The 15,448-nt window shown below is 31.2% G+C and overlaps 2 protein-coding genes across 3 annotated transcripts; one reads left to right on the top strand and one right to left on the bottom strand.

The window, feature by feature from the left end:
• Positions 1-425: 425 nt before the first annotated feature.
• LOC124919209 (ubiquitin-conjugating enzyme E2 22-like) lies at positions 426-6,191 on the top strand. Of its 2 annotated transcripts, none has more exons than XM_047459397.1 (7): positions 426-626; positions 2,321-2,382; positions 3,435-3,579; positions 3,666-3,743; positions 4,929-5,041; positions 5,367-5,470; positions 5,641-6,191. In XM_047459397.1, exons 2-7 carry the CDS (start codon positions 2,380-2,382, stop codon positions 5,972-5,974), a joined length of 777 nt encoding a protein of 258 aa, XP_047315353.1. In that variant the 5' UTR covers positions 426-626; positions 2,321-2,379; the 3' UTR covers positions 5,975-6,191. The 2 variants fall into 2 exon arrangements, with proteins under 2 accessions (XP_047315353.1, XP_047315354.1); XM_047459398.1 differs by lacking the exon at positions 426-626 and adding an exon at positions 1,352-1,370.
• Positions 6,192-7,585: 1,394 nt separating this feature from the next.
• Positions 7,586-11,102, bottom strand: LOC124919207 (ABSCISIC ACID-INSENSITIVE 5-like protein 2). Its single transcript, XM_047459393.1, has 3 exons — positions 9,598-11,102; positions 9,443-9,514; positions 7,586-7,851 (listed from the first exon to the last, which is right to left on the bottom strand). The coding sequence occupies exons 1-3, from the start codon at positions 10,381-10,383 to the stop codon at positions 7,771-7,773; spliced, it is 939 nt and encodes a 312-aa protein (XP_047315349.1). The 5' UTR covers positions 10,384-11,102; the 3' UTR covers positions 7,586-7,770.
• Between the last annotated feature and the right edge of the window lie 4,346 nt (positions 11,103-15,448).

Raw genomic sequence — 15,448 nt, 5'->3', positions numbered from 1 at the left:
CTATATACAAATAATTTATAGGTATATAAATTTAAAATGCAAGTTTTAATAGTCTTATTTATATATATATATATATATATATATATATATATATATATATATATATATATATATATATATACTTTCAAATTGCAATCTATATCAGTCGTTAAATTCACACCAATGTCTTGCTATATACTTTTGAATTTTATAGATCTAGTTAACTAAATCTTTTAATAAATATTTAATATTGTAATTTATAGTTTTTCAAATCTTTAAAACATTTTAATCCCATTTTAAAAGGTGAGATTTTGAAAGTTAAGATTAGTTTGATTCAATTTATTTTCTAAAAAGGTGATCGGCGACTTATTTTGAAATTCAAACTAGTTCTAAAATCTGAAATATAAACCGGTTCAAAGAAAAACGTGTCAAAGCTTGACCGCCAGCTAAACCGGTTTTGCTGGCCCACAATCCAGGCGTCCAACGGTCCAAAGTTGCTCCCCATAAACGGAGCTTGAAAGGGCAGATCGCTTTCGCACAACGCTCTTTAGAAATCGCTCTTTGCCCAAGAGAGAGAAAGAGAGAGAAAGAGAGAGAAGGCGGAAGAAGATATCTACGGCAGTCTAAATCCTTCTTCTTCTTTAAAGGTGATATGCCCTAACCCTCAATTTTGGCTTTCGTTACCTTTCATTTTCTTGTTTTTGTTTTCACAATTTGTGTGGACTATCCAACTCGATTTCGATATGTACTTGTTATGCTGTTTGTGAGAGAACTTTTACCGTGTCTTAGTCGTAGTTGATCATCGTCATCTTGGACTTTCTTGAACAACTTTTTGTTTGTCCTTTCGTTGCGGTTTGTTCAGATCGGAAACAAAACTTTTGTGGGTTTTGGGAGAATTCATCAGCTGATCCGCACATTTTGATTCATCAATTTGATTCTGTTTCGATATGTAGTAATTGATTGGAAAAGCTCATGTCTTTTGACTGATTGTTCATTGGGTAGTCTGTGTAAGACTCCTTTGGTAATCTTCTGTGTTTCTCTCATGACAAAGTTATCTTCTTTAACTGCGTTGGCTCTCAAGAATCCCTCTTTTGTGCTTATGAACTTTCACTAAGATCGTCACATGGCAAAACCTTCAATATTTCTTCTATCCTCCTTGTGAGTTTGAGGCATCATATATCTATCTGGTTAACAAATCCATCTTCTTTTGTTTGATGGTGTTTTACTTTTTTGATGATTTAATGTTGTATATTGGTTACAGTGCTGTGCATGACCTAAAAAGTCATCTTGGCTTGTTTTTCTTCTTTTGCATGGAGTCTCATGTTTTTTTTATAGGGAATGGAGACTAAGGTTCAATCACATAACAACACGTGACCGATGAATTAATAGCGGTATGATATTAAACTAAAAAGATAAATACCATAATAATACTATTAATTCGTCGGGCACGTGTCGTTGTGTGATAGGCCCTTCCCTTTGGAACCCTAGTCTTCATTCCGTATCAGTTTCATAAGTTATTTTTCTTGACAATTGAATTTAACCTACTAGGATTGAGGAATATCCAAAAGAGTACTGTGTTTCCCTTAACGACGTGTGTGACTTGTAACCGTGTTGCATTTGTATTTGTTTGATCGACCACAATTTTGTTTCAGAACTCTTTCTCTGCGTTGTTTCCTATCCGTCCTGTTTTTTCTAGAAAATAATTACTTCATTATGAATTATGGGCCATAGTAAGTATTTGGGATTTTTCTAGATCAGGACTTGGAAGAATTCAATGTTGGATTCATTTAAAATAGTAATTTTCTTTTATATAATTATGGATGTCAAATGTTTTGAGAACATTCAAATATGCTTCATTTACGGAATGTTCGGAAATATGAAAACTTCGTGTCAAGTTAAGTCATTAGCAGAAGTAACTGCAAGAGCTTCAAATAAACTAATATCGGGTTTATGTTATCCCCTCTTTTTCTTCTTTTTATAACCTTTATCTTTGTTTAACATTGCTTCTTAACACATTGTTCTCGCCAAACACCTACTTTCATAGGTGTTAACTCTTATGTTGTTCAATTGTTGTTTCCATCTGAAATACATTCCTTAAATGGCCTCATTTATTTACACTTTGGTTACCATATCCGGGCATGGTAGAGAAACTGTGAATTTGTGTTACACTGAGTTAAAAATAATATCATGTTTCGAATTGTGATCCCATCTTGATGAGAAATCCGATACAAATGGTATTTCCAAATAAACCTAATTTGTTTCGACAATGACTTAGTTGTGTTAATATCTAAATACAACATTGGTACTTCTTTTTTATTGTGCTAAAGTCTCTTATTTGCAGAAATCCAGTCTCTTTGCAAATCCAGTGGTCTTTTGGAAGCTCTCACCATTCAGATTATTATGGTAATTACCTGAGTTTGTAGAGTATATCTATTCTTCTCAAATCCATTTTGTGGCCCGATTTTATTTTGTTTTGTGTGTGTGATGACAACATTATGACATGCCAGCTTTAAAATTTGGATGGAAGCTGAGTAAGCCATTTTCCTAAAATCAGATAATTTGCTGAGCATCACTCTTATCTAAAGCTCCTTGACCCACAACTTACTAAAATAGCAGGAGAAATAGATAAATCTATGTTTTGACTTTTTCTTTTGCTTTTATTCCCATCTTAGTATTTAGCATTTGGAAGGATGACTGTTACAGGAGAGGTATAGTTGATGTCATATAACCCTGGTTTTCCTTCATTTGGAAGGATGACTATTGAGGTATGGCTGTGGGATTCATGCTAGTTTCCTCCAGGGACCCTGGTTTTCAGAAGAAGAAAAAAGATATAGTTGATGACATTGAGACTGACGTGGCATCTTTATCACTTAAAATGGCATTGAAATTTCCATTTTAAATAGTCAACAAGAAAAGGCTTAAACTGAGCCGGAAAGGATTGGAACTTTTTAAAGGCTACTAGGAGTGATGATTTTTTAAAGCGTTCCTATAAACTATTGGAAATGAATTCCAGTCTGTAGAACTAAGAAAAAGGACTAACCTAATCATCCAAAGAACTTATTAATCAAAATGTTAGTCCCCCTATGTTGAAGGTTTAGTGAGAGAACCATTCCCTCGTAGGTATTGCAGCCCCTTCTTTGTTTGAAATAACTCCTATTAGAAAGTAATTAGAAGTTGCTTTGCATCTCTATTTAATACAAAATTTTAACATTAAAAAAAACAATTTGGTAGTTGCTGCATTTTGAAGCATCCCTAATCTAAAGCAAGAGGGCTTGAAGATGATCGACTCCTTTATTTAGAAAGCAGTTAAGCCAATAAAATACACACATTAACCCCTTGCGAAGTTGAAAACATTGACATCTTTCTCTTTTTCCTCCCCTTGTATATTTCGATCAAACTCTGGCTACTTTATTATAACCTTAATTTGTTATTGTTTGCTCTTATATATTTTGCAGGCTACGAATGAAAATCTTCCACCAAATGTGATTAAGAAACTTGCCAAAGAATTGAAGAATTTGAATGAAACCCCTCCAGAGGGAATTAGAGTGAATGTCAATGATGATGACTTTGCAGTTATATATGCTGACATTGAAGGCCCAGGCATGCTACTTTACCCTGGAATCTTTTTATTATGCCTGTCATGCTTCTTACGAAATTATAAAAGAAACAAAAAAATCATTTTGCAGGTGGAACTCCATATGAGAATGGTGTATTCCGTATGAAGTTGATATTATCTCATGACTATCCTCATACTCCTCCAAAAGGTATTACTATTCTATTTTTGTCCGACCTGGTTTGTCTTTGCTCCAAACATATGATCTGGTTTTACAGGTTTAACATTGTTTAAAGTTGACTAAGTCTTTTCCTAGATGAAAATGCATTTATGTTAATCTTTATGTTCCATTTTATAGATTACTTTAAGGTTGGTGGTTGTGACATATTGCAATCTTTATGCAAGTACAGGTTATTCATTGTTTTTGAAAAAGTGAATGATTAAGCTTCATGTTCACTTATTCTGGGATAAGAAAGATTGATATAATTTACACTCCAATTGGGAATACCATGACTAGTGTTCAGAGTTGCATTTTCTTTTTCCTTGTATGTAGTCAAATATATTGCATGTTATGAAATCTGCCGATTGTTTTTTGGGGAACAAATGAATCTGCGGATATTAAACTTATAAACGCCTAATCTTACTAAGGGATTTATATCTTCAATTAATCTTATGTTCATACTAACTGCAATATATTAATTAATCAATGAGTTGGATGGTTTCATGTATATTAGACTATGACATGATGCAATATATATTAAGGTTGTGCTAGACATAATTCTAACAAAACTAGTTTTGAAGAATAGGTAGATAGGACTAACTGCACTATATAATTTATAAATTACTGTATTTTGACCCATCTGTACTTAATTGGGGTTATGAAAAAGTGAGTTAATTGCGGTTATTTGGGTAAAAAGACTTGAAGGGTATTAATATATAATGAATTGTTTTTAAAAAAGATAGTTTTGGTTGATAATTTGATTTATGTGATTGATTAGAGGGATGGATGAAAAGATGGTGGGTTATTTTAGGTTATTCAAATAACTCAATCCGATCAAGGCCCTAGATTGAAGTGGGCTGTTGTGCTAGCTTCGGGGATTAGTTGAGGTGGGTGTAAGCACCCTGGGTCCTGGTCATAAAAAAATACTATGTTTTGAAAATGTTTGGGGGGTGAAGCAGAAATTGGATGGTAAACTTGATTAATTTACTAAGATTCTCTTGTTTGTGTATGTGGTAGTAGGTTATGGGTATTTTGGTTGTCAATATTTTATAAATGTTTCACTATGATGGTTACTCTTTTCAACAACTTGGTAGGAATAAATATTGGTTTTCTTCTGATAGAACAATTGGTGCGTACACTTGCAGCAGCTAATCCTATTGTCTTTTTTGGATCCAGGTTACTTTTTAACTAAGATTTTCCATCCAAATATTGCAACAAATGGAGAGATTTGTGTGAACACTTTGAAGAAGGATTGGAACTCTACTCTTGACTTGCGGCATGTCCTCATTGTAAGTTGTGTTTTTATCCATTAATTAGGTTAATGGAAGTTATCACACAGAGAACGTTAATGAGGTTTCTAAAGCGTGTAATATAATTAATTACTCAATCTTAGTGACGTTTCCGAATAACTATGAAAAAATGGTATTTTCTTCTCTGAACAAAATGTAAACCATAGGGGTGCTAAAAAACTCGTGGAAACAATTTCACGAAACATTAAAAGATTCGTTACAAAATTTAATCTTTCGGACAGCTGCTTGATTGAGCTAAGATTTTCTATTTAAAATGGACCCTGTTATCATATGCTATTTACAATTAAAAATATGTCATGGACAGGTAGTCAGGTGTCTGCTGATAGAACCATTTCCAGAATCGGCATTGAATGAACAGGCTGGCAAGCTGCTGCTTGAAAATTATGAGGAATACGCCAGGCATGCAAGGTTAGAAAGATAATTTGTTTCCAAAAATTAAAAAATACTAAGCAAGGGTATTTTAGTTGATGATGGGATAAATCCAAAAAACCCTTCATCAAACCTTCTCTTGTCCTATCCTATTCCTATGTAACACATTCCCTTTAATACATTTCCCTTCAAAACTCTTTATCTTGCAGGATCTACACTGGAATTCATGCGCATAAGCCAAAGCCAAAAGTTAAGACAGGAGCTATATCAGAATCGACCACTGCCCTCAATGTCGATCAATTGAATGCCTCCACCACCCTCAAAGCCGATCAGAAGTTACCAGAATCGACGACAACTCTACCATTGAGAGAATCTGCCACAGCCTCTTCCAAGGTGGCATTATTAAACTCAAATATCGATGAGACAGGAGTGAGTGGGTCAACTGCAGCACAGAAGAAGGATAATAATGGTTTGGGAGGAGGAAGAGCTCATGCAGATAAAAAGAAAATTGATGCAAGAAAGAAGAGTTTAAAGAGATTATGATGAGAAGAGACTTGAAATAAGTGTTGGATTGATTTGGTTTGGTTGGTTGGTGGGGGTAAGTTGAATAATTTATCTTGTGCTTTATTAGAACTCTCAAGTGTATTATGTACTATGCAAACAAAACTATTATATGAATGTTGTTCCTTAAATGGAATTAACTTGCACAGTCTTGAGAGTAAAATCTTGAGCAATTTGAAGAAGCACTTATTTGAGGATATTTTTTTTAAGGTTTCTTCTCCTCACTCTTCTCCTTCTCCTCTCTGTACAAGATCCTTCTCCTCTCTGTACAAGATGGGATCTGTGTGATTTGTTCTTTGGTGAGGATGAATATGTTATATAGCCTTCTCTTTTGATGGATTTTCCAGGTGGATGTTGAATTGATGTTTACTTTCCCTAAAGAGCTTTTGTTGGGATCTGTTGGAGAATCCTTCCAAATTTGGGAGATCATTCAATGATGATTATGATCCTATGGTTCTTGATTTTGAAAGTTGGCTCTCCCATTTCACCGGTGTATTTGTTTAGAACTTTTGATAGTGAACATTACTTTTGTTTAGTGAACTTTTGTTTTCAAATGTCTCTAGACTGTGTTTGGAACATTTTAACTGCTTGTATTCATCAGTGATTTCTTTTTCTTCTTTTTATAATTGTTTTTGGTCTATTTTGATCAGAAGTATTTGAATGAAAAGTAGTGCCTGTTTGAAAAAATATTTATATAAGTCTAATTCGGATGAACACAAAACACAGAAAATAATGTGGTTTTTTGGCATTTGGTTTGAAAACAGTGATTAATGAATGAAAAGAATATGAAATTTGTATAAAAAAAAGTTATTATATGCCAAATTTATAAATTTTACAAAATAATATATGACAATTGATTTTTATTTGACAAAAATAGATACCATAAACTCAAAATTTTGATTAGTCTAAGTAGCTCAATTGGCTTTGTTTCGAAACACTCAATTGGCTATGGAAACACTTTGAAATCAAAATCACTCATATACGGATTGATCTGAGCTTGAATAAAACATAAGTAAAAATTTATTTGAATTTTTTTTTTTGTTAAGTATCTTTTTTTAATATTGATCTAGATTAGATAATATTATGGAGTATAACTTAGTCATATATATATTAACAAGTTATTAAAAGATTCTTAAACCTAGTCAATTAAAGTTCACACAAGTACTAACAGCTTTCAGACTATTCTGAAAATCATTCTTGACATCCATTATGCAATGTTGATTCACTTTCATTTTGTATTACACCCATTTGAACTATACAAGTAGATGGTAAAAACAACAGTAGAATAAGGTCAATTGACAACACAACAAAATGCAATGAGAGAAAAAAAAACATGAAACACAACAAAGAGAAGCTCCAAAACATAATAACAGGTTGCAAAGAATCTAATAGTTATTAAAATGTCTATAGAACAACCACCACTTGTTATGTATGGTGCAGGATCTTGCTACCCCTCAAAACCATCAATTAAAAACCGCAAGAATGAGTTTCGAGAGAGAAAGAACAGTTGGTGAGATTAAGTTACTAGCCGATCCATTACATTATGTTCCTCAAATCTAATAAAGATGAAACTACCACAAACAAAGGCCACAATGGTGAAAAGGGCCATTCATACATTAACCAGCAGATTCATCTCAGTACCCTTTTTTAAGGGGGTGTCTTCAAGGACTAAAAAGTTAACTTATGTCTTTGTTTGGTTAAAAACAAAAACAAAAATTACAAAACATACTAAGTAACGGAGAAGGAGAAAGAAAAACACATGAAACTCCACAAGTATATCAGAAAGAGGCCGAACTTGTCCTGCGAAGCTGGTACTTTGGCTCTGGAAGAGGAACACTTGGCAATACATTATCCAACTCCTGTTTCAAAAATACAAACGATAAGAATCTATTCTAAGAGTGTAGAAAAACAAATCCTACATCTCTAGGTTGATACTTTACAGACGATAAATCAGACAAAAAAAATGAAATGGGAAATCTGCCATATTTAGAAAATTGTTATGATTATGACTCAATTGATTTAAATCATGCTGTAACATTTTAATGGAAACAGAACAAACCATAAGAATCTATTCTAACAGTTTAATGAAAGACAAGTTCAACCAAAGGCAGACAAACACAAGCATGGAATCATTTCCATATAGTTCAATTTTGTGGTGGAATGTTCTAGAATACCAAAAAAATGGCCAATTAACAGACAAATTGAAAAGTTCAGCAATGTGGGTTCATGAATTTTGCTCGTAAGAGGATTTGAAAACCTATATTCTTTAGGAGTTTATGTTTATCTATTTGCTCACATTATTTATAAGGGGATGATTGGATATTCAGGTTGTGTTATATCTAAAATGGGTGTTTACGGGTAATCATGATAAAAAACATTTTAACTCTATGACAAGTATCGAGATGGGACATCACTCAACAAATAATCCACATCTTGAACTTCAAAAAGGATGAAACGTGAAAATGTCTTCACAATGATTATAAGACCTTCAACAAAATCCACCTCATATCTATTGCTCTTTGCAAAGGTAACCATTTCATCATTCTATCGATGTTCTTGTCTAAACCCTAGGTGACTAGCTACCATGAAGGAAATGTCTACTACTATAATGACTATTGTCTTCCAAAAAAACATGAATTGTGTCAATGAACTCTCACAACCTTGAGCTAAAGGATAAAATAAGTAATAAATAGCTTACATTTCTCATACACCTATAAACCCTCCTAGTAGAGCTTCTATAGGATCTACAATATGGCTTCATTTGAAAACACACTTTCTTTCATATTTCTCATCTCAATGTTGATCCAGATATGATCACATTTAGAAACTGGAATTAATTTGACACAAATTCATAAATCTATTGGAGATTTCTGATCTGAATCTAAATCTAGATCCATATACAGAAACACAAGTGGTTGAACTTGAACCCCTGTACAAGATCTTCTCAATACACAAACAACAAAAACTATGTCAAGCTAACATTGTTGTCAATTCCACTTACACATTAGAAAGATAGTTTAAAATCACAACCGTCTTTGCAAAATACATGGAGACTGTTTCTTCGTACCAAAATTTGTACAAATAAGTAAATACTATCATTAAACCTTGATAAAGAGTAATCAATGGTGTTAGAAGATCCAAGCCTTGTTTGATCATATCAAGAAACATTATACATTGCTCTTTACCATCACCCTCTAAGACTAATATACCAAATCCATTGCAGGGAATACAAAATCTAGCTGCTAATATATCAAACTAACGAATTTTATTCATTACAACATTTTAAAAAGTTAAATAACAAAAGATATTTTGATCATTTGATCCAAATAACCCATCTTTCATCAAACTGAAAAATAAACATAACCCCACATCAAACAAATTACTAATATGGCGATTCTAGGTCAGAAGTTTTTCACACAAAATATCAGTAGTCTAGAAATAGAAACGAACCTTCTGCCTTCTGAGCCTCTCATTCTCCTTTTCAAGTTGTGATACCTTATTCTCCAGTTCATTTGTGTAAGCCTGCACCCAAAACATAAACACAAAAAACAATCATAATCATGTAAAAAGTCTAGAAAATAACAAAAATTGTTGAAGATCCTAACCTGTTTCCTAGCTCTCGAACGAGCTGCAGATTCTCGGTTCTTTATCATCCTCTTATGCCTCCTTTCAACTGTTTTCTCCACTACATCCCCAGATGCACCTCTCTTTCTTCCAGGCATTTGTGTGTCTGATAAAGTTCCCATTAAAGGAGACGAAGACAAATTCATTTGATTTTCAGAGTTATAAGAACCTTCCACCATTGTTGTATGCTGTGTTGGCATGAAAGCTGCAAGCATATTCTGTTGTTGCTGTTGACGAATCGATGGAACTGGGTAATTCATCCATTGTTGAGGCATCATCATCGAATCAATACCTAAAGAAGGACCCGAATCCCTTTTATCCGAAGAAGATCCAGCAACAATACCAGCTTTATCCAAGAAATCTTCCAAAGTCATCTCACCTAACGTCATTTGCCTCTGATTTAACCGATCAAGACTACCCTTCATCTGTTCTTGCTGAATATCCTGCCAAACCTCATCAACCGTCTTCCTACTAAGGTCCCTGGATAAAGTAATGCTCGACTGACTGTTCAAAGAGGCGGAACCAGGACGAAATTGACCTTGAGGCAAGGAAGAAGCGTAATCAGCTTGATTTGTTTCGACATTCCATACAGTCTTGAGTAGTTCATCGAGATTCATACTGCTTAAGGGTTTCCCCAAATCACCCAGCTGACTTTCAACCTCATCAAGAGTTAGGCTGTATAAGGAGCCTTGACGAACCAAACCCTCTGGTTTTGGTTCTTGTTGTCTACCACTGACACCTTGAGATCCCATTCTCTGGGTTCCCATGCAAAACACAACCTAATTTTTCAATATCGAATCAATCTGAAAAAAGGGTTTCTTTCTTAACCTTCAATCGGAAACAGCAAGTAAAGGATTTTACAATTCCATTAAATACACACATAAATAAGAAACAGTTGAAGAGCTTCGGTCGGACACTCTAATTACTAACTAGTACGAAACTTATGTATTTCGATCAATCCAATTGTAAATCGTTGAGACTCACCGGAATAAAAGAGAAGCCCTGATAAATCAGTCAGCTTTTGCATGCAGAAGAAGAAGAAGAAGGCATGTGAAAACAAACAAAACCCAGAAACCAATAGCGGGCGAAAACCTGTAACACCCTTTTATCTGTCTTATCTATCTATCTAATCTAATCTATCTATCTGAACAATTCGTATATACAAGTAAGGCAAACAGACCCACATTCTATTCTGATGAAGAAACACAAAGACGATGCCTTGACGGGAAATAAAAGAAGAGAATGAAAAAAGATTACATAAGAAAAGGGGCAAAAGGACCCTGAGTGAGGAATTAATGGCAGAAGTAATTTAGTAGTAAAACAAAAATGGAACTTTACTTAGGTTGCCACAGGATCCGATCTGGAAGCTTAAAATATTGAGAGAAAGAGAGAGAGAGAGACAACAGGAGGAATTCCAGTCTCAAAATGAAAACCAAATTCACGAGTTCCAAGTTTACAAGAAGCCCCCCTTTTCAAAGAATTATTAATAAACAAATGGGGTTTGTTTTGTTTACACACAAGACAGAGTCTCTTCTTACATGCTTTGGTTCCCCCTTTCTACTTCCACCATTGTCTTTTCATTATTATTCTTAATTTAATATATTTAATTTTAAAAAAATCCTTCATTTTGGGGATATTTTATTATATTTAAATTAAATATTTAATTAAAAATTTGTTAAAAATAAATTTAAAAATAATTTCATATTCAACTTTTTGAACATGTCTAAACAAATGATTTTTGACCATGTGTAAACAAATGACAAGAGTTGGTGAGAAGAAATTCCGTGTAAAATTAATGTTTTTTTAGTTAGCGATGAAGTAAACCTAAATTGGTAATTTTAATATTTCAAAATCAATGAGTTTAAATTGAGAAACATTCATAAATAATTCAATCCAAATAATGGTTTTGTTCCATTGGAGGAATTATAATGGCAAACTCCTTTTGTAATGAATTAAATATCAATTGTATATACATGTTTATACTATATAGGATTGAAATTTGTATCTACTATAAATATATTAATACAAACTTCAATATTTTATAAAATATTTATGTTACTAGAAAGTTAATTTACAATATAAAAGACATATCCTAAATACAAATAATAAATGAATATTTGTCGAGAGTTGGTGAAGAAAAATAAAGTTTTAGTTAACGGTAAAAAAAATGTTAATATAATTAAAAAGATATTTTCTTGAGCAAACATTAAATGAAAAGGTTATTAGAATTTTGGGAAGATATGAAAATTCTGTCTTAATCGTCAACCATTTTGAGTTAATGTTTTATGGTTCAGAGTTCTTCTATGGTTAAATATATATATATATATATATATATATATATATATATTTTATTATTATTTTTTAAATTTTATTTCATACTAGATTCAACCTAATGTGAGAGGGTCGGATCTACTGTCCCACAGAAGGTTCAATGCATGTCTTCTTCTTTAAAACACTTAGAGAAAGAATTTTTTTTCTTGAAGATTGATTTTTTTTAAGAGTTTTGAAGGGATAGGCATTGAGACAATAGATACATGTGACAAGACTCGCTTATAAGGCTTTGATATGTTGTATCACCTCACCCCTCTCATTCTTAACTTAAAAAAAAATTAAAAATGTTATATTTTGAATTTAAATGAGGGTGGACATTGTCCTTAGAAATCATTAATATCAGACCTAGACCTATCAATTTTCTATATTTAATGACTAAAATGTAAAAGTCCTATGGCCCAATTGCATGAATAATTTTTTGATTGGACTTTAAATTAATAAATTAAATTTTTATAATTTTATAATTTTATTATTTATTTTTGCAAAATTCAATAACTTAGCACTTATTTAATACTAATGAGAACTTATTTAATATTGATTTTGTATTATTTATTTTGAGAAACCTCTCTCTCTCTATATATAAAATATCTATTTAGATTAATTGCTAACTAGTCGAGCTTACACTTGAGTTGTTTATATTAAATAAAATTTAAATAGTAATATTATCATAAGTAACATGTACCCCGTATGTTTGTATAAAAAAATATAAAACCGATAAAAAAAATTACTGTTAAAATATGATAATATTTTTAATTTACTCTCATATATATCTAAATTAACCAAATTTCTCTACCCGACATTCTGGACACTTTGAAAATTAAGCATCATTATATATATATATATATATATATATTAGTTAGTTAAAAAATTGAACTTATATTGTTAAAACGTCCGCGTTCATCAAAATTGGTGTTGAATTTAAAATATATATTCTTATTAGTCTAGTTGATTAAAAAGTTGTACTTGTTTTTGTTAGGGTACGAGTTCGAAATATATATATATAGCATTTTTAATTTTTTAAAACCGTTTTAAGTTTATGGGCGGGTCAACCCACAATCTGACCCAAGTATCCATTTACTCTCACATATATATTCAAATTAACCACAGCTCTTAATCCGACAATTCAAAAATTTTAAAAATTAAATATCATTATATATATATATATATATATATTGAATTTAAAAAAGATATACATACTAATATGTAATAAAAATCAATAGATGTGATTATATGTCAATATGCAATATAATAATTACTGTAAAATAGTTATTTTAAAATTTAGATTATAAGATGATTTAAAAGAAGTTCAAATGATAAATATATGCTTACACAATATATATATATATATAAATATATATATATATATAAACGCTTAAGTTTAGATTATCAAGTACTCGCATTAGAGTATCCGACCTATTTTATGAGACAAAACAAATAGGTTAACCCGCGAATCAAACAAATGGGTAAAAAAATTATAAGTCTTTAACTAAGAAAAAAATAAATGAGAAGAATTGAGGCGTCTCTTTATCAAGTTTATTATCCTTTCATTCTCTTTTGACGAGGACAAATACACTCAGGAAGACTACAATCATATTGTTCTAACCACAAAAGTAGAGATGTCAATGGGGAGGATCGAAACGGAACGGAGAATGCGTTTACCATTCCCGCTTTATTATATTTTGGAATTTTTTTTAATATCATCCCCACTCCGTTCAGTTTCGAGAATCTCCGTATCGTTATATCATATTTAAAATAAAAATAAATAAATATATTAGTGATGTTATATATTTAATTGTGTTTATAGTGTTCAGAGCAGAATTGGGGTGAGATCAGAGCGAAATCGAATCGGGAAACACAAATACCATTACCGCCTCATTCCCGGTCAACTAACGGTCAAACCGGGAAAAAACCGCCCTTAACTGGGCAATTCAGGTCGAAAATTGTGAAGCGATTTATAATTGTCATCTCTACGCAGAAGCCCATTTTATTGACATCATAAATATTGATGACAAAAAGAGGACTATGAAGATGATGATGACGACGACAAAGAAGATGTGAGTATCGTCTAACGAATGGGTTAACGAATCGTTTAACCCACAAATCAAACATACGTGTTATAAAATTAAATGAAATGATATAAAGAGTCTCTAACTAAAAAAAGTGAAAAGAGTCTAGGGGTCTCCTTGTCAAATTTATTATTTTTTCTTGACGAAGACGTTGATGAATGAGAGGAGGAAGACGGTCACCAGACTACTTCAACCACCAAATCCCCTACTGTTCAGACCATAGATTTTGACGACGAAAAAGAGGATATAGAAGGTAATGGAGACGGTGACGATGACGACAAAGAATACGAAGAAGATGTAAGTATCGTCTATTTTAACTTTGTATGTGTCATATTTTATATTTCATTTGTTAGATATATCAAATTATACAAAAAAAAATAAATAAAAACACAATACTCAAATTGGAATTAGAATGGGTCAAATTCCAATTATTAGGTTTGACACACCATTTAAAATTAAAAATTAAGAATTAAAATTTGAATTCCAATGAAATTTAAAACAACGTGATTTTATAATTCTCAAATTCAGTATTTTTAGTTCGGAATTATAATTTTAATATTTTTTTATATTCTTTCAAACAAAATATTTTAATTCATTTACAACATGATAAAATTTGTTTAACATATAATTTATTTTTCTAATTTTAAAATATAAAATCAATTTTTTTTTTAATTTTAGTAAATTAAAATTTTGAACTGATATATAATTTTTAATTTAAAAACTTAAAATATTGATCCTATATTTTATTTTTTATTTTATTTATAAAGTTAACCCGTTAAACTGGTATTCGTTTTTTAATGGGAATCGAACCCTATACAAAATCTTTGAAATTGAACTCTTGCTTTGGTTTCCTTTCTACTCGCACCATTCCTATTGGTCTTTTCTTTATTATTCTTCATTTAATATATATAATTTTTCTAAAAAACCCTTCATTTTGGTATATATTTTATTAAATTGAAATTAAATATTTAATTAAAAATTTGTCAAAATTAAATTTATAAATAGTTTCATATTCAACTTTTTGACCATGTGTAAACAAATGACAAGAGTTGGTGAGAAGAAATTCTGTGTAAAATTAATGTTTTTTTTAAGTTAGTGATGAAATAAGCCTAAATTGGTAATTTTAATATTTCAAAATCAAAATGAGTTTAAATTGAGAAATATTCTTAAGTAGATTCAATCCAAATAATGGTCTTGTTCAATTGGAGGAAATAATGGAAAACTCCTTTTGTAATGATTAAATATCAATTGTATATACATGTTTATACTATATAGGATTGAAATTTGTATCTACTATAAATATATTAATACAAACTTCAATATTTTATAAAAAATACTTATGTTACTAGAAAGTTAATTTACAATATAAAAGACATATCCTAAATACAAATAATAAATGAATATTTGTCTAGAGTTGGTGAAGAAAGATAAAATT

Source organism: Impatiens glandulifera, chromosome 1, assembly GCF_907164915.1.
Source record: "Impatiens glandulifera chromosome 1, dImpGla2.1, whole genome shotgun sequence".
NCBI classification, from domain to species: domain Eukaryota; kingdom Viridiplantae; phylum Streptophyta; class Magnoliopsida; order Ericales; family Balsaminaceae; genus Impatiens; species Impatiens glandulifera.
Note: the sequence above shows the minus strand (reverse complement) of the source record. Positions and strands in the feature narration are given on the sequence as shown.